The 20211-nt window shown below is 40.9% G+C and overlaps 2 protein-coding genes across 3 annotated transcripts in view; one reads left to right on the forward strand and one right to left on the reverse strand.

Annotated features, from left to right (window-relative positions):
• The window catches only part of LOC145457641 (cytoplasmic dynein 1 light intermediate chain 2-like), a 163004-nt gene that overhangs the window by 12487 nt on the left and 130306 nt on the right, over positions 1-20211 (forward strand). The gene's annotated exons all lie outside the window — the stretch shown is intronic.
• LOC145457654 (lactadherin-like) overlaps positions 4627-20211 on the reverse strand; it is a 49935-nt gene continuing 34350 nt past the window's right edge. For both annotated transcript variants that reach the window (XM_080335877.1, XM_080335886.1), the window contains exons 5-9: positions 13066-13180; positions 11381-11410; positions 11177-11323; positions 9389-9558; positions 4627-4842 (exon numbers count right to left, since the gene is read on the reverse strand). In XM_080335877.1, coding sequence (XP_080192003.1) covers positions 4681-4842; positions 9389-9558; positions 11177-11323; positions 11381-11410; positions 13066-13180 — 624 coding nt within the window. In that variant the 3' untranslated portion in view covers positions 4627-4680. The remainder of the gene's footprint in view (positions 4843-9388; positions 9559-11176; positions 11324-11380; positions 11411-13065; positions 13181-20211) is intronic.

Here is a 20211-nt window from a genome sequence, read left to right on the forward strand (position 1 = left end):
AACGTAAGAAACTGTCAGCATTTTCGTTTTTTAGGTCAAAATCTTCCGTATTTTTCACTAAAAAAGAAATCGCCCCAGTGATAAAACGATTGCGCAGCTTGGTTTTACTCAGCCCCCGTCGCTAAGTCGCAAATAAATTGACCGTGAACGTAGCGATTAGACTAGAGCAGGGGTGGCCAACCTTTTTGTTATTCATGGCCGCATTTCCACTACTTATGTAACCCAAGGCCGCATTCCAGGCCATAGCCGTAATGACATAACTCAGAGGTCTCAAACTAAAATGTGCTCGCGGGCAATTTTCCTGGATTTTGATGGCGCCGCGGGCCGAAGCACCAATAATAGCGCTATTCAATATATTTGCGATTAGGCGCTATTTAGCGGGACCTTGCAGACTGGCATTTCACACACATCGTGGAAATGTGATTTAATATTGTGAATTCACGCCTATAGCACGAAAAAATTAAATTTTTGAACATTTGAATGAAATTGTTGTTGTACTTGGCACAGTGTGTCAAAATAATTAGTTATAGACACCGTGTGATCGTATAAATGCACCACGACATCGTAAAAGCTGTCGCGTTATAATTTTGCAGCTAGCGGACATTTGACGTGCCACTATATTAGGTAGAATTGTAGGCTTCGGTAGAATATTTTAGATTTGAGCAAAGATTGATCTGATATCAGAGCATAGAAGCAGCACAGCTGAATCCGGACTTCCGGAATACTCCCGATTACCTGGCTGTTGATCATCTCATTACCAATAAAGTGAAATTAAATCAGCGTTAGATTTACCTTCGAAAATTGGAACAGGACATAGTAATAAAAATGTCCAATCGCCGAAGAATCCATTGGTGTTAGAGCTGCGGAGCGTACCACTACCTTACTCGCCACCTTTGATTGGCGATAATAACATGGATGAAGAGACCCAAGATGACGCAGGATGTAACTAACTGTGCAGCAGGGGCAGCGGAATGCTAATGGTTGCCATACCGGCCTGTTTAGCTAGCTAAATACGCTACGTAACGCAAGCTACGATCATTTGATATATTTCTATTCTCCATTACAGTCTGATGATTTGTTGCGTCCGTGGTTGTATACAAAGTCACGGCGTTCCGAGTCACAAGTCCTTATTTGATTGTAACGTTCGATCCGACTCTACTCGAGTCATGTTCATTTTATCACTTATTAAGTCCGAGTTCGAATAGGCTAATTCTACAAAAGGTCATGCCCAAGTCCAAATCACAATTTTCAGTCCCTAATCATCAGCAGGCCAAGTTTTGCCACCATAAACAGGTAATGTGACGTAATAGCTGATCTTCCACTGCAGGCTAGCTTTTAAAAGTGATGTGATAGTGACGTTTAACAACAAGTATATTCCGGTTCTTGGAGTGGTTTTAGAGCGAATTTGAAGTTCTCAAATCGAAAAAAAAAGATATGTGGCGGTTAAATAATGTCGAATACTTCAAGATCCAAAATGTCGACGCGGGCCGCACAAAATTAACTTGCGGGCCGCGTGTTTGAGACCTCTGAACTAACTGGACGCCATATACTCATGTTCCACTGTACATGTCCATTTCCAGCGAACTTCGGACTAATCGACTTCTTCATACCGGGTTACTATACGCACCGCAATCGCTTGTTCATGTTATGAACATACAGAGGAACCGAATATGGCGGCGCGCAGCGCGAAATTTTTTCAAATTCAAGAAAGAATTTCGTCATTAATATTAGTAGTCTCACATGTTACTATCAAATATTTATTCTTTCTCAGCCTATGTGATCAGATTCACCGGTAGAATTGATGGAGGGAGTGTTTTCGAAAATTTGGGGCAAGGTATACATGATGATGTATCTTCGGGTGGGCCAATTTTTATTAGTCACTTTGTTACATGCTGTTATTTCTTGACCTCTCATCAGCATTGTCGGTATAATGGAAATATATTGGAATCGCCCAAACGTACCGGAAACAAATTGCCAAGAGGAGCGCACGACCCCAAGTTGATATTTCTGTTTGGGGTTCATCATTTTCCTCTGCTGTTCGCATCGATTGGAAAGGGCGCTACTATATTAAAATCGAAAAAAGGAGTGGCACTGAATCGCCCCTAGCGCGAAGAAAATGTCAAGATTACTTGAAATCTCTAAAAAATTCGGGAGCCAATTGATAAATTCAATTTTCCTGTCGACGGCCGGCCGCACACACATACTAATTGAAGTACGTGTCCAAAGCCGCACAAATTTCCATCTACCGCCGCATCTGGCCGTATGGCCGCAGGTTGGCCACTAAGGATGGTGTGAACGTGAGGTTCACGTTCGCGTTCTGTGTGTGAACCTCGGAAATTTAGAGGTTCACGTTCACAAACGAACCTTGGTAGGTTCTGGACTGTGAACCTTTTGCATGTATTACAATTTTCGCCTCGTTATAACATCTTTGGTTGAAATGTATTGCATTTCAACTACGGGCCACTCTATGCACGGCGCTGGCAGCATAACGAGAATCAACACTAAACGAGCATGCACTTTGACAATTTCAAAAATTGTACTTGTTTGTAACTAAAGTTCACTCGAAATATCCAACTTTCCGTTTGTGAATATTTAGTGACTCTTGCTGTGAGCTTGACCCGCAATCACGCAACATCAAGAGCGAAATACACTGCATGTATGTAGTCAGCGAATGATGCTTGAACCAATCAATGAAATTGATAGCGTTTTCTGATGTAAAAAATCTATCAAGCATACGGGGTCAATTTTGATTTCATATGTTTATTGTATCATAAAAACAAAATCCGTGCGATTGGGGTGTTTGTCACTGCTGAATAACTTGTTTAGGGGGTAATATCGGTAGTATGCACAGAAACCCGTTTTGCACTCTGCTCAATATCAACGTAGCAATCCTCAGACGCCGAATGCATTGTCCATTCTGGGATAGACCGTAAGCTTTATATTCCATTGCAAGTCCTCGGCAAATTTGTTGGCAAAGCGACGGAAGATATTGATTTTATGGGATTATTATATCATTTGATGGCCCCATTTGACGACGTTTAAAACGTCAGTGCCCCTGCATTGCGTCATTATGTGGCCCGAATCGTCGCTAGGAATCGTGTACATTAATATAGGCCGTCATCACTGAAATGTAGGGTTGGAATTAGCAGCATGACGTCATGTGACGTCATGAAGTTCACGTTCGTGTTCACACAGAACCTTGCAAAAAGGTTCGCGTTCACGCGAACCTGAACCTTTCAGAGGTTCACACCATCCCTATTGGCCATTTCTGGACTAGAGCTTCCGTTGTTGTAGACTAGTAGTAATCTATATATAGCAGTGTCTTTCTGCTGTGTGCTAATCTTAACAAAACTCCTGCATCATTTTATATTAGTTTATGCATTTATATTGCTTGTCAACATCGCTACATCGATAGTTCCAAACCTTTCCATATACAACAGGAGCTCCTCCGCAAAAACTTTGAAGCTGACTGAGCCCCGGATCATTGAAATTGGCGGTTGATTTCAGAAGAGAAAGCACTGAAAGTCAATGTGCGCCCTTATACTAATATTCATCGCAGGACCGTAAATGACACACCCGAATTCCTCAATCGTGGGTGGTGGGGGTGTGACAAGATCGAAGGTGACCCAAAATTATATTATAAAAGACAGCATAAAATCTAGTCTTTTGTGACCGATTTATTTATATTGAAATTTTTCTTCGCGCCTGTCGTAATTTAGTTTAGAGAAGAGCATCCTAATATCGCATGAGGCCGTTGGGATGCTTTAGTCTAGCGGTTTGCAACCTGTGGGAATTAGGAACCGATAGTTTGTTGCAAGAAATTAAGCAAATATTACGTGCTTTAAACGATAGCTCTGGTTCGGTAGCGACCCAAATTTATACCTTTCGCTCCGCATACTTAAATAACCACTGGGGCTACGAATGCCGTTTCCAGCTTCAGATAAGTGCTTACTGGGATTCATTGCTTGAGGCGATAATTGTGACACAACTAAAAATGTTTTGCTCACCAGTTGGTAATATTTCGATATTCACATATTTTAGCACGCTGCACACGAAAGGTTGCCGACCCCTGATGTTAAAAAACACTAGATATTATTCTGGGTGTATTATAGTCACGCCAACTTAGCTACTTTATTACAGACTGTGGTAAAATATTGTAGTAAAATAGTCTGGCATGCGTCTTGGTTTTGGTCGTCTTGGGGCAGCCTTATTTTGGGATGCAACAAATACTGCAGAACCTGAAGTACAGTAGTTAACTGGAGTGACTAATTCACCCAGATGAATTATGATATCCGATCAAATAGCGACTATACTTGGATCTTGGTCCCTGCGTGACCGGCACAACCCTTCACTTATTTGTTTCAGACATTATTCAACTAAATTCTGGTGCCAGGAATTTAGTAAGTATGAATTTCGGCTTGATTCTCAAATCCGATCAGAAATTCAGATATTCATCTTACATCTTGAACAACTTTTGGAGCTGAAAATAATAAATCCGCTCCTCCGCTCATCCACTCGCATAAATCTGTCGACACCAATCTACAATTGTACTGCAATACAACAATCAACACTGCGCGCTGCGCCATTTCGCCGCGCAACCGCCGAAAGGGCCTTGTCATGCGAGAATTGAATATTCCAAGCGCTTTTCTTTATTACGGAAAGACACAATAGGCAAGCAGATCACAACGGGTGTTTGTCAAAGCAGTTGCCGCGAACGAATTCAAGCCTCATAGACATGTGATTGTTCCACGACTGAGGATAAATTCGAATGTATCGACATGAAAGTACCGACGAAAAGCGATTGTAGACTTTGGTATCCGTGTCAGAGTTTCCTGTGTAGATCTGAGAATATAATTTACATTAACAATCGCACAGAATGGTGCTTTCCAACCTGTGTGACGGTTCGCAATTGTGCGAATGAAAAAAGTTGCAGTGCGAATGACGAAGGTGGTGCGAATGGTGCGAATAAAAAATCCGGATGTGTGCGAATGAAAATCGTGAAGAATAATTGTTCATTTTCTGACGTGGAATAATTCAAATAAACCTAATACGAAGTTCAAGGGCAGTGTAACCATAGTGTCCTATATGGTGTGGACACAGCGAGACTGAACGGTTCACTGCATTTGGGTTACGGCATACTTTCCATTTGACCGAAGCCAGCTTTACGGCCCTTTTTGACCGGCTTGCCAAGCGCTAAATTCAGTAAAACGGATATCGAGGGAAACCTGTTGCTATACTGATTACGAAAATATAAATTTTATTCTGTTCATGGTCCCAGAACCCCCCGAAACCAACCTAGAAATTTGCATTGTCATCGAGTTTTGTCATTGTGACGCAACATGACTGTCTGGCTCTTTCTTCTCAGCTTTACTCTCGTTTTGACAGACAGAATTGTACTAGTTTAGGGGTGTGCAACCAACGAGCGAGTTCAGGCATATGAGACTCATTCAATGCAAGGCTAACCCATTCTGCGTCGGGTCACATGAAGACGTAAAGTTTTGGTCATCATACCGCTGATAAAATACAGTGCCAAAAACATAAGCGGCGACAAAACCTTGACCAGAAATGACCGATGCTGGATGGCCAAACCTTTCGATATGGATATGCTCCGTTGTCGGCACGGAATAATCCCGTTCTTGCAATCTGAGCAGGCAGTAGTACTAATGCGACACGCAAAGGAATTTATTCACCCTAGTTTGAAATCGCGTGCGTCAGACTTGTTTTGAGGGCTGTGTTGGGTAGAATTGTGGTGTGCGCATTCTTATGTATTACATTACATGTCCGAAAAATCGTAGCATACTACTGTATTATTAAAAATGAATTCCTTTTCATGGGTGAGGCTCGGGTCACGAGATGCCACAAAAACTCAGATGTTGGTGGTAGTCTAAAAAGCTGCTTAAAGGTTATTAAACTGTTATGAATTCTCAAGTTAGAATGAGCTAAAGAGCTGAACACACAGTATCGTGAGTTTATCTGCTCTTATATACTCGCGAGACGGAAAATGGGTAATCGAAAAAAAGTTGGAGCAACGTATCATAAGGTAGCGAGCTCTAATGTGCCTACTCTCCTTGATCGTTTTGGACCTTATTTTCCGCGACATCAAGCAAAAGCCTCAACACACACATGCGAATATTTCACCCTTTCGAAAAACGGGAGCCTCCGGAACCTTTGTGTCAGCTCTCAAAAACGATTTCTGCCGGCAAGCATTTTTCACTCCCGTAAAATACGCTGTATTTTGGATAGGAGTGCAGAAAAGATTTCAAGACCTGGCCATCCAAGCGCTAGTAGACGTTCTTGTGACACAAAACCCGACAACTTGTTGGGTTTTACTGAAGTAGTTGAAATCAAAACGAGCTAAAAAAGTTGCCTATTTAATGAGATACTTCATAGCTTAAGCTACATAGTAGCCAATTTGTTGCACATCTGAACAAAACGTTGTTAAATATCTTCATCTTCTTTTTGTATAACAATTTTCGGTTATTACGAATGAAATTTATTTTACAAAAGAAGTGCGAATGGAGCTCAAAAAGGTTGAAAAGTACTGGCATAGATTATTTAGTCCTGTCTTTATCTAAGTTTGTTGAATTGGTACATTCATTCAATGCTCACTGTAGACCAGTGGTTCTCAACCTTTTTGTCTTCGCGGACCGCTTTTGAACCGTAACGGACCCCCGCGAACCCCCGAAAGTTTTCGTTCAAAATTAGCTCAATTATCATACAACCGCCATCTGTTTGGTGCAAATATTAATTGGAGGCTAGAAATAAACAGCCACTAAATGACATTTCTTGAAAATAACATCACACGATATGTATAGAAATTGGGTATTTCTAAGCAAATTTTGCAGCTGTATGTATTGTCTTGAAAATCCACGTCTTTGAGTTGATATGAACGTGCGCCGATCGAAAATCCGTTTCCACAAGGATATTATGATGGAAAATGTAATATTAATTCATAATGTTTCCGAGGACAGCTTTTGGTGTAAGTTTTTAATGAACATATCACGTGCAGCCTAGTCATTTCTATGTACCATCTCATCTTGGAGTAATTTAGTGGTTGTATCACAGGAGAAAATGGATTTCGTGGCGAGGTTACGATTCCTTTATTGGGGCAGATTGGGAAAATACAGGAATTCCTATTTCAAACGACCGTTTACTAATTTGCTGAGACTGCCAACTCCAATCCAAGATGTTTTGCAAAGATTTCGAAGTCACCCCATTTGACCTTGCTATCTCCAACATATCATTTTACCACAAACCCCAACAAAACATCTTTAAACAGCAATATGTTCGCATCGACAGGCTATTGGCAATTTGACAAATAAAATTAGTTAACACTGTCGCATATTTCATCTCAGACAACCATTTTAATGATGTGACTCCTAAAGTTTTAGCAATTATGAAGCGAAAATGTCTCATGCTTTTCCTAATTAAAAAATAAAAATTAGTTTATCAATCATTTTACAAATTTAGAGGTTTCGCGGACCCCCTGGAAATGCTTCGCATCTGTCAACCTCATGCATCCGACCATGCTATACACACACTATCTCAAATCTTCAAGTTATTCTTCTAGCTGTTGTTGTTGTTTTCGATTTTGTTGTTGTCGATATTGTAATCAATGCAGCTTTTACTACTGCGGTCATTTTACACCACTTCATGATTTTTTAGTCGACAGACGATGACTAACATCTGGCAATTTGACTGTCGGATCGAAGTGAATACGATTTTTCATCATCTCCTCTGCTTCTGTCTAGTATAAGACTAACACTGTAAAGCGTGCACGAGTCAGAGCCACATTTTAATTGCTGCAACACTACAAAACAGGTTGAAGAGCATTGCTCTATAGCAGTGATTCCCAACCTGTGGTACGCGTACCACTAGTGGTACGCGAAGGTCCTTCAGGTGGTACGCGAGTAGATTCCGTATTTTTTTCGACCGAAGGGAGTTATCAGTTCACGTGAGGTTGATTTTGAGTTTTTTTGAAGCCGTCGTCGTCCTGGTAAGGTGCGTCCGTGGTAAGGAAGCCTACGTCGAAGAAACGAAACCGACTTGTTGCGCCCATGCATGACTTTCGATGCGGTGTGAGCAAACGTATGCCACCAGAGTGTCCTATATGGTGTGGACACAAGCAAATCTCACGGCTCAGTATAATTGGTCTACGTCACACTTTCCACTTAGTCAAAGGCAACTTTACGGCCATTTTACACCGGCTTGCCGAGCGCTAAATTCGATAAAACGGGTATCAATGGAAAGCTGCTACTGTACTGATTCCGAAATTCTAAATTTTATTTTGTTCATGGTCCTGGGACCTCCCAAAATCTGATTCGAATTTTGCATTGTGATCGAGTTTTAAAATTGTGACGCAACAATTCTGTCTGGCAAACCGAGAGTGTAGCAAACAGAGTTGTTGTGTCACAATTCAAAACTCTATCACAATGCAAAATTCGAGGCTGGTTTAGGGGGGTTCTAGGACCATGAGCAGAATAAAATTTATATTTTTGTAGTCAGTACAGCAGCAGCTTTCCATTGATACCATTTTTCCGCATTTAGCGCTCGGCAAGCCGGTCAAAAATGGCCTTAAAATTGCCTTTGACCAAATGGAAAGTGTGACGTAGATCAATTTCACTGAGCGGTGACATTTGCTCGTGTCCACTGTCCATATCCACACCGTATAGGACGCTATGATGCCACGCATCGACCGGCTAGTGCAAAATAAGCAATACAGCCATAGCATTTAATAAATATACTTTTGTTGTTTGTTGTTATTTCAATATGTTGTTCTTCTTGTGACTGGCGGTGAAAAAACAATTCCATGCATCCCATCAAGGCATCAACCCTGACTGGTGATGCCTAGTTTAATAGAACTTGTTAACACACCTAGCTCATGTCAAATACCTGATTATGACATCATAAATGGTGGATGTAGGTGGTACACGAGCACTGCATAAAACTTCAAAATGGTACGTGGGCGGAAAAAGGTTGGGAACCACTGCTCTATAGCTAAAGGACATGTGTCAACAACATGAAGTCATGTTTTCAGGACAGATTAACCCATTGTGGCGTCATTGCGAGAATGGAATTAAACTCTAATCGTTGCGATGATGTAGAGAGGGAATATTGTGAACGTATAGAAGTAAGCAGTCCGAGAATTGAAGGGGGGTAAATTAGTCCATAAATATTGTTACATTACGGTTTCATTATGACGTAGTTTACCTATGGCGTATCAAAGCGTAAGACACAACTAAAGTGAAAAGGGTCGCATTTCACCAGCTCCTCCCTCAGCTATACGCTACTGACTTTGAAATTACCGTCAAACGAAACAGATCCAGCCGCACATACCGCACATTCAGCGAATTGGTGTTTTGTCACCATTCCGCCGAATAAGATGTACCTTATCGGAGCCGCCAACTTGAATGGTCTGAAGACTGTTTTTGTATATACCGCACGCCACTTTGTATTGTCGCACCCACTGACTGTAACCCTGCGGACGCCCCTGCGTGATCACTCCGGCCACGTCTCTCACCGTTCCGAAGTCAACTTGTATCCACTCACCGACTTTGTCTGTTTGATAGAAGCGGTATACTTACCTTACCAACCTCGCAATCGCAACGAACTGTTCTAAATTTGCTACGTCGTAGCAAAGACCGTGGATTTGGATTCAAAGAAACAGGATTCAAAGATTAAAATTCTAGATATTTTTAACCTGGATTTGGATTTGGAGTTGGATAGGGAATTTCTAATCATTTACAATTTTCATGTTGCGTTTGAGTAAATCTCAGTCCCTACTAGATTTTGATTGGGATTTGGACATGATTATAGAACAAATTATTGATTTTGATCTAAATTCTAGATTATAAAATATCGAAACCGCTTTATGGCTTGTATAGGCCACAAATTTTCACTTTCGTTAGATAATTGCCGTTTTCAAGCTTATTCTTCGTTCCCATTTGGAAATCGTGATTTTGGAGCACCCTCATCCCATTGATGTGAAATAAAACATGTTTTGTGCGCTTGCCTACAGAGATGCTCAGGATCGTTATTTTATATTCTATCCGGGACGGAGCTCGACAAGCTTTTCTCTAATCGGGATCCGATCCGTGCTAGCTTTTATTACCAAGGTGAAGATGTCATTTTTTTCTTGCTTCAAATATCCACTTCGTCACTTTGCAATGTGTCACAGCTTCGTATATTTTCAATATCTGGTATGTGAGTAATTAAGATTTTTCCTGAGATACTGCGCACATACTTTTCCTGGATACTGATCAATAATTAGAGATGAAATAGCTGAGACCGGATAAAAACCGAATTCCAGATTCATGGGCTTTTACCGGAACCCGAAACTACGTGATCGTGATCGTATATATGAATCCAGGTAAGGTGGTTTTCATTTCGCTACAGGTACCGCTTTTCTTCTATTTACGTCGTAGAGAAGCTGGTGCCGACTTGGCAACCGCACCTAATCCCGACTCGGGGGTGGCAAGCTCGAATGAGGCCCAGATTAATTTCGTAAAGTAACATAGATTCGAATATTTTTGAGGATGTGTTTACGACTTCAAACTTTCTAACGCTTTGCGCGATTTAGTTTCACTAGCCTTATTCATTTTTATACGGGTAATACGGGTACCCCTTCAAAACAAAACAAATAATAATAATGAAAACGTATAATTTACAGAAGTATACGCATTATCTAAATATATACGCAATTATGGGAGCACGGTATATTCCTAATATCACTGGAGAGTGGAGACGGTTATGTTATGATGCTTTATTCTCTGCGGGGCATGGAATAGGCCTATATACACAAGTACAAATATCATTGATGAAATTAATTCATTACCTTAAATGTTTTAATTTTGTAATTCGCGCGAGTAATCCGATGAAAATAATTTGATAGATTTATATTAATAATGCTTGGATATAGTGATGCTCATCAGTCATCACCAATTTTGTCTATTGCATCAAGGGCGTGATCACAAATATAATCAGGATTTCAGTGGCAGGGAGGGATTTCAATTTGATTGATAGGTCAGTCGCACGCCTGTCGCACGCACTGGGGGACTGCCGTTATCAGCTGTTGGAACATTCCATAACGTCGAATTAACGTTTGGATTATGCATGATACGTTGCATGCTCTTTTCGTCAAGCTAATGCCCAACTAGAGCCAGTAAAACTAACTTACTATTCTTGGCAGACCAAGAACCCGTGCTGGCTTCCGAAATTCTATTGTCAAGGCGTGCTCGGTAAGTCTCGTGGTGAGGACCCCAAAATGTCGAACCAGTCACTGCGGAGTCTGGAATCAGTCCCGATTTCATCCCCATGAAACACACTGCAATATGATCCAATATCATTCACTGTGACAAAAACGAAAACTCTCGTAGCTCACGTTCGAACGTCTCGATCAGACTTTGTGAACCTGTAAAACAGATTATGACTGATTTATCTAACATAAATTGCATATGTAGGCTACAGTGCACCCATATATAAGTTACCCGATCCACATAGACTCTATTTTACAAAAATGCCCCGAGCGAAAGAGTTCTGTCGCTTGACATATTGCAAAAATATCTGCCTGCTTTTCAATGGAAACACCACGAATCGAGAAAAAGCTGTGTTTGTGTATGTGTAAGTGTGTTGGTAGGGTGCGAATTTTATTTCTGTCGTATAAATTATTTATACGCGTGCGTGTGTGTGTGTGTGCACGTCTGAGCTTATTTGTTTGCTTATGAGTGTGTTTATAAATGCGTTCATGGTAAGTAATTACTTCTACTTCTCCGAAGTAGTCAAGTCGGTTTATCTACTGTACCTTCGCTACTTAGTCAGATCGTTCCATTTAAGCCTATATACTTCCTCTTCAACAGTTTCTGAACCGAATTTATCGTTTCCCACCAGTGTAGTAGTAGTTACGCACAGTAGCGGTTACTAACGAACTACTTCTACATTTTCGAAGTACTCAAGTAGTTTTGCTCTACTTGTAGTACATACTCAAGTAAATCTAATTTTTCGCTACTTCTACTCCGTCATATTTTGTGACTTATATACTTACTTTACGGTATTCACAGTTTGTCAAGTGTATAGAAGTATCATGCGAGAGAGAGAGAGAGAGAGAGAGACCATGACGGAGAAATTCAGGGGCTGGTTTCACAGAAAGTCAAGAATATTTGTCTTGCTCCTCTCGGAACATATATGAAGTGAGCACTTTTTTTTTAGAAAAGCATCGGTCAATGTATGTATTCTGTAGATTGTAGAGGTTACGTGGTTCTAGTGGACAATTTTAGGCAGCAGAGTAACCCATATGATATTCTCATCACAATATATAGGGCTCAGAAATCCGTTGGAATTATACGTTGTAGTATATTTTCAGTTACCGTCCCAATCGCGCACAGCGTTAATATAGTATACACAGATTATGTACCATTTACCCGCTACAGCTTAGACATATCTTCCATCGTATTAATAACTCTGTCAGCATTGATATTACGCATGTGAAGGCGCCATACCGTTAGATTTTCTGAATAGGAACACTACCGACGAAAACGTCAAGAATCACTGATCTATCGCAAAGGTATGATTTGTATTTCATGATGCGATCGAATCCATAACCTGTTGACAATGCATATATCATGAGCATGAGATGTATCAACACGAACCCAGCTATCTGCACCATCCGGATATGTCAGTTTCCAATATTTGACTGTTCGTGAGAGTGCATGTGCGGCCGCTCTTGAAAACTATTTACTTGAGTAGTCAACAAATTCTACTTCTACTAAAAGTAGTTTTTGGCTCCTCCATAGGAGTAGTCTTGGCCAGCTCATTTGCGAGCACGGACGTCTGAATATCGATTGGCCTACACTACACTCGCTTCATCGATTCTTCTCAGTTATATTTATTTGTACATTCTAAGAATTTTAGACACCCAGATAGCTGGATTTGAACATGACGTAACTACTAATGCTATGCCGAATATGTCACGACTACGGTTTGTAATTATTATAGAGCCGAAACATGAATAATTCCTGTCATGAAACTATAGAACCCAAGGAAACCAAGAAAAGTCTATTCACAACATACTCTGGTCGTTCATGATTTGGCACTTTCTCCCGACCGCATCATCCACAGCGCACTCCTCAGCTCGTGTGCATGCACAAGTCACGATGACTAGAATAAGAAATTCCAGATGCATCTTCTTCTCGGTTCACAAGCAGAGTGAAGCGTAAATATACTTTGTTATCTTTTGGTGTCGGTTTTTATGCAGTTTGGCACCGTGAAGCATGCAAAAAAAATCGCGCGCTTTCGTGACGTGCTACTCGCGACGAAAGAACGAATTGACTCATCAGTTGTTTTATATAACGTATTTCTGCAATAGCTTATTTCTGGAAAATAGTGTAGGATTAAATGAAAACAAGATCGAAGCCCGAGCCTTTACTTTTTGAGAAAATAAACTGCAGATCGAGATGTCGCTTCCTAAACTTTTTTGATCGCGGAACCGTTCAAGTTTTGTGGGCGGTTGCACTCCAATCTAAAAACGTCTACTGTAGAGTGTTGGTCGATTTTTAATGTGATTGCTCCAATAAAAATTCATTGTTTTGAAATCTCGTTACCTTTAGTAATCATCAAAGTAAGATAATATAAATCATACTCCTAGTAGCAGGGTTGTAATGACGCGATTTTTTGGTGACTCGACTTGACTCGAGTCATTTTCATAAAAATGAAAAATTACTCAACTCGAGTCGAGTCAATTTGTGTATTGACTCGACTCGTACTCGAGTCCTTGCGCATGACTCACAACAAGTCATATGAATCGGGACTGAATCTACTAAGACAGGCATTTCATTGTAATTTCGAATAATAGTAAAGTTTTCACGCTATTATTGCTTCGTATATCAGTACTGGTACTCGAAAATCCTACCAGAAACTGTTAAAATTGAAGGAAATCAGTAGATTATAAATGCGAGACATTCGATATCATCGAGCAAAGTTGTAAAAATCGGGTGTCACATGACATTAGCTTAGAATCGAACAGTCAATACCAATGGTTCCCAACCTTTTTCGGTGTCGGAGCCAAATTTAGAATTTCAGAGTACGGTCGGGGCCGCACGAATACCAGGGCAATGAAACGACCTAAAATAGTCATCAAAATATGAAAATTGGCATTGTTCCGAGCAATCGCTCGAAGCCATTGGCCATTGTTATGGTCGTTGTGTTGCTGCGCTCCCATTGTTCAGAACAATCGACCTTTGGTAGCTATTTCTGAACAGTTTTATTTCCCTGGCGAGATTTCAATTGGTATTTTTGGAATCAGTACGACAGTAGCTTTCAAATTATTCGTACCCTTGGGTCGTGAGCTGCAGGAACACCAATTATGCTGCTTTCGGGGCCGTTTAGTGAGTTAGATGTTATTGCCTAAACGCGCGAAGCGCGAAAATTTTCTGTAATTCATAATTGAATCGGTCAATATGATCGGGAATCGCATATATATTGCTATCAATTTTTATTCTCTCTCTGCTCACGTAATCAGTTTTACAGGGAGAGCCGAGGGAGGTGTGTTTGAAAAGGTAGGACCCCTCAATAATAATTAAACATCTCCGGGCGTATATCCGTTGGCAGGAACGAAAGAGCACTTTGTGAGCCCCCCTCCTCCAAAAAAACTTTGGTCTTGGGCTTACATAGGGTGAAAAACCTCTTGTTCGCTTTTTCTACGAAATTAGCTGTACCGTTAAGTGAGCCAGCGCAAAGCGCAAAATTTTCGATAATTTATGATAAAATCGGTCAATATTAATGGGAATTGAATATATATTGCTATCAATTTCTTGTGCTCGCTGCTCACGTAATCATATTTACCGGTAGAGTTAAGCGAGGTGTCTTGGACACTGTAGAACTCGTTGGTATGACCCCGTAACATAATGTTATTTCGTGACCTCCTGTCTGCTATATCAAAAAATATAGAATAGCCCAAACGTAGGCTACTAAAGTAAGAGACGCTCACTATTTTGAATTGGTATTTCTTCTCTGGAATATAATTTGTCCCTGCGGGATGATATGTGTCTTGTGAGGTTCAGATTGCCAAGAGAGTATTTTGTCTATATAACGAAGCTTCGTTCAGCTTAAGAGCAGACCTTTTCGGCCAAGGTTTTCTCGCTGCCAATCGTTCTGACACACTTCTTGGAGTCGCATGTTACACGGCGTTAAACTTAATATGTCTTGGTGCGTCGTGGCGCGGTAATGGCAAACGCCGATATGCCCATTTCAATGAATATATTTTTTTGGGGGGGGATGAGAACGTATAAGTCAAGATATTTGGCAGCATGAAATCACGCCTAGACTAAAAAGATGCACAAATTTCCAAAAAATACTCTATAATGTATGCTTATTCACGAAATAATTTAGAGCCCCCTTCGAGCTCGCCCCCCCCCCCACCAATTGGCGGGTGTGGCGTGCCGCAGTTATGGTCCTGTCTATACCTATATCTATACCTACTCCTCGTTCAAATGGAAAGTTAGGGCACATTGCATTGCAACAGCAGCGACGAAACGTTAGCAGTCTACTCACGACTTTCCTGCAATCCTAATTAGAAACTCCAGACTCCAAGCCATGTACGTGCATTTTATAAATATAAAATTTATTTTTTGTCAATACTCAATTTCCCAATATTTTGTGTGGGCCGCAGTTGGGAATCACTGGTCAATACAATGACTTGAACTCGGACCCGAGTTGAAACACTCTGACTTGGACTCGACACTCTACTCCGTGACTTGGACTCGGACTTGAAACAGTGGTGAATTGAAAATGACTCAACTTGACTCGAGTCTAAACTATAAAAGTGAGATTGACTTGTGACTCGGAACCTTGTGACTTGGTTACAACCCTGCCTAGTAGTAATTTCCTCTTTGACCTACCGTTTCTTTCAAATATTGCTGGCTACCACTGCATTAAAAATCAGCCCATAACACAGTTGGTTCAATTTTAACCCATATAGAAGTGAAGTGATCGGAGCAGGAAATTTGGGATTTGAAAAAATAATATGTAAAGTGAGATGATTTCGCTTCTAGGGGTCGGGATTGAGCCAAAGGTCTTATGCACCTTTCAATAGGGAATTGTTTCTTTACCTTATAGCGCTCAATATTTCAGCTTTCAATAAAATTCCTCGCACCCCCTGTCGAATCAAGTCAAATAGACCATTATTAATGAATCCGAATTGAATAAATCTGCCCAGAAAATATTTCACCGTTTGCTGCTTTGCAAAATAATTTTGGGCCCTAGATAGCGTATAGGCCTAATTCTACAATGCATAACGTACCCCCTGATTTGATGCTTTATAACCCCAAGGACTGCTCGAAATCTTGGTTTAGAATCCAGGCAACAGGTAGTATTTTTGGATTTCATCGATTACACGGCTTCGTTGGCTAACATGTTGCGCGAGGATCTATACACTATGAGTGTACCTTTAATGTACCTCTCAATCGTGAGCCGCGGAACACGTGCTAAAGAACAACCCGGAGGACTCGTGTGACCTCCATGAAGTCACATTGTTATGTCAAAGTACGCAATTTTGAACTAAATGATGTCACCCTTACACCACTACCCGGTCTTGTGACGAAGTGTCAGTAGCATGTCCATCATTAATTTCTCATTACTAAATATTTGTCTTTGAATACGCATCGCATTTACCCTTTATAACAGGGGTAAGCAACTTCTCTAGTCGACGGGCCAGATATGTGGAAGTGAAGTGGACCTACTTGGCAGGCCGGATTCCTGAATCGATACATCAAACGCGTATTTATCCACATATACAAAGATTAATCATATTTAATGTTAATTTGAAGTTTGAAGATGAGAAACCAAAACAGTATTTAATGAATATATTGACGTATATGTATTTCTATAGCCGTTGAAATCAATGAGACATACGTGGTCGATCAAAGTTGTTAGCAGGTTCTTTGCACTCTGGTTGCATGTCGCACACAACGAAAACAAAGAACTAAAAACCAACTAAAAATCACTATTGTATTCGTCCGAGAAAAAGAATCAATGACATACAGTCAATATAATTTGACGTATTGAGCAAGTAGTGGAGAATTGCGACAGACTGTGACCGCGGGCCGTATGTTGCGCGCCCCTGGTATAATGTATATACGAACGAGCGCTTGAGATTTTTCAAAATTTACCAACTTATCAATTCAGTACGGTTAAGTATTGAGCACATGCGTATATGCCGGTAATGAAATCTCTTTCGTGTTGACGAGCTTACGCGTAAGCTCCAGTCGCGCACTTCAATCACACATACACATTACACACGCTAAAGAATAAGGGTACAGTGCCTATCATTTGACGTAAGGCCGCAGGCCACATCACCATGTACGGCCGGAAACTCTCTGCGGGCTCTCAAAATCACGTCACGAGCCGGCTCTGGCCCGTGGGCCGTATGTTGCCCACCCCTGTTTTATAACAAGATCATTTGTCAATATCACTCATACTTCAAACTTTTCGATTTTGCCCTACTCGTTGGACAATTTCGTCTTAACTTGCAAAGAAGAAGAACAACATTACATTCGATTCGATTAGCCTATCGCGTGGTAGATTTTGCAACCTTTGTTGAACTCGAAAGATTATTCTTTGGATAGCTGCTCATCTTATCCGATTCCGAACATATTTTATTGCTCTTCATATAAATGCTTTATCAACATAACACTTCATGACAGATCGAGAATCAGTTTAATTCAAGGCAAAACAAACTTTGATGGTGAGTCATTACGATATTTCCATTTCGTGTTCATGTAGTGTTAAATACGACTACAAAATTATGGAATCAAAAACGTTGCATAATGTTAAGAAAAGATTTCTACGGATAGCTAATCGGCAAATTAGCCTTTCTTCGAAAATGTGTTGATGTATCAAATCTGAGTCGTGGTAAAACTGACGGTGTTGTTGATAGTAGAATTTACTTGGAAATAAACGGCGTTACCAGCATCATTATCTCGAGGCTTAAATTCCCACAACAAGGATTTGTGATTACTTTCCGGCCGGTAATCGGAAAGAGCCAGTTAGGATCGCATACGGGCTTGTACGTTCACTGTAAATAACACAGTCTGAAATCTGCAATGCAATCCGATTATATCTGAACGGAGCGTAGTAAGGTTGCAATCTCACCATGTCCTGACGCAGTTGGTCCTACTTTGTTATCAGGAAATATGGTAAATAGGAATGCTGTGAACGTGAGGTTCACGTTTGCGTTCTGTATGTGAACCTCAGAAATTCAGAAGTTCACGTTCACAAACGAACCTTGGTAGGTTCTGCACTGTGAACCTTTTTCATATATTACAGCTTTCACTTCATTATAATATCTTAGATTGAAATTTATATCATTTCAACTGCGGGTCACTCTATGCATGGCGCTGGCAGCATAAAAAATCAACATTAAAGGACCAATCGAGCATGCACCTTGACAATCTCAAAAATTTTATTTGCTTCGTTACAAAAGTTTGTTCGAAATATCCAGCTTTCCGTTCGTGAATATGTAATGACTCTCCGCTGACCCGCAATCGCACAACATCAAGAGCGAAATACACTACACGTAGTCAGCGAAGGCTGCTTATTCCACCAATCAATGACATTGATATCGTTGTCTGATGTAAAAAATCTAGCAGGCGTACGGGGTCAATCTAGACTTCATATTTTTACTGTATCATGAAAACGAAATCCGTGCGATAGCGGTGTGTTGGCCACTGCTGCCATACTTGTTAATGGGCTAATATCGGTAGCAAGTATAAAAACCCGTTTTACACCCTCCTCAATATCAACGTAGCAATACTCAGACGCCGAATACATTGTCCGGTCTAGCCTAGACCGTTAAAGCGTAAGCTTATATATTTCCTTGCAAGTCCTCGTCGAAATTGTTGGCAAAGCGACGGAAGATATTGAGCTTATCGGATTATTTTATCAGTTGATTGCCCCAGTTTATACATTTGACGACGTTTAAAACGTCAATATGTACTTCAACATTGTGGCATTTTGTGGCCCAATTCGTCGCTAGGTATCGTGTACAATAATATACGCCAGGGGTTCTCAACTTCCCTTGTTTAACGGGCCGCATTTTAACAGCATATGACTCTGCGGGCCGCAGAACATTATTACCATGTATTTGTGGGCTGCTAGTACATTTGGGCTGCTGTAGCCTATCTACCAGTCATTTACGGGCATTTAGGTCATTTTAATGCATTCTAAAGCATTGATGGACAGCGTTTGTAAGTTTGCAGTTTCTGTTTTTTGTGAGAATATATTGCATATTCCATCGGCGCAAGTAAATCCCTTCATAGAGCATACATTGCATTCGTTGCCAAGTCGGTATATGCACCTTCAAACCCTTCCACCAGAGAACCCAACTCTCTGTTTCAATGCGTGAGCGAGCAAGTATAAAATTACGGTAACTTTTTCGTTATAGAGGTCATTATCACTTTGAACATTCAGTGATATGAGAAGAAGTCTGGCGTTCGGGGTCATTTCTGAGCAAACCAATCAACCCTTCTCTTTTCCTTTCATGGCTGCTGGAGCCATGCACCAATAGTTACAGAAGTCAGCTTTGTCAAGTTGATGTTTTTCGCTGGTCCCCTGCCCACGTTTGTCCTGTCAGCATTTCCTCTCCAAAAATGTCCACTCTGAAAAAGTGAACCCAGATAATTAGCTATGCAATGTCTGTGGAGCAGTGATGAGCATCGGAGCGGAGTCGGAGTGGATTCGGAGCGGAGTTTTGCCGATTTTGTGACAGTCGGAGCGGAGCCGGAGTTTACTACAGATAATTTTTCGGAGAATTTAGGAGTATTGTAACTTTTGTCTCCGACATCTTTTGATAGCTCTGAGCAGAATATACTATTGATTATGATTACAAACCAAAACACAGACAGTTGACACCTTGTAAAGTTGTAATATGACGGGTAACATGCCAAAATGATTGCCAAGTGCATAAAAATCAGCCATCTGCACAGCAATTGGGGACTGGAGAGTAAACAATACTATGAGGCCAACCATATTATCACATGTACCATGTGTACCATGTACCATGCTTGCCACTGTTTCGGATACTTGACGAGATTCATCGGAGTATCTCGGAGTCTGGGATTGAGCTCTTCGGAGTCGGAGGGAGTTTTCCTCAGACACTAAAGTTTCCGGAGGGACTCGGAGTCTCGAAAAGCACTATCCGCTCATCACTGCTGTGGAGTGGGT

Source organism: Botryllus schlosseri, chromosome 2 (genome assembly GCF_051294905.1).
Source record: "Botryllus schlosseri isolate E-star chromosome 2, Bs_hap1, whole genome shotgun sequence".
Lineage (NCBI taxonomy): Eukaryota > Metazoa > Chordata > Ascidiacea > Stolidobranchia > Styelidae > Botryllus > Botryllus schlosseri.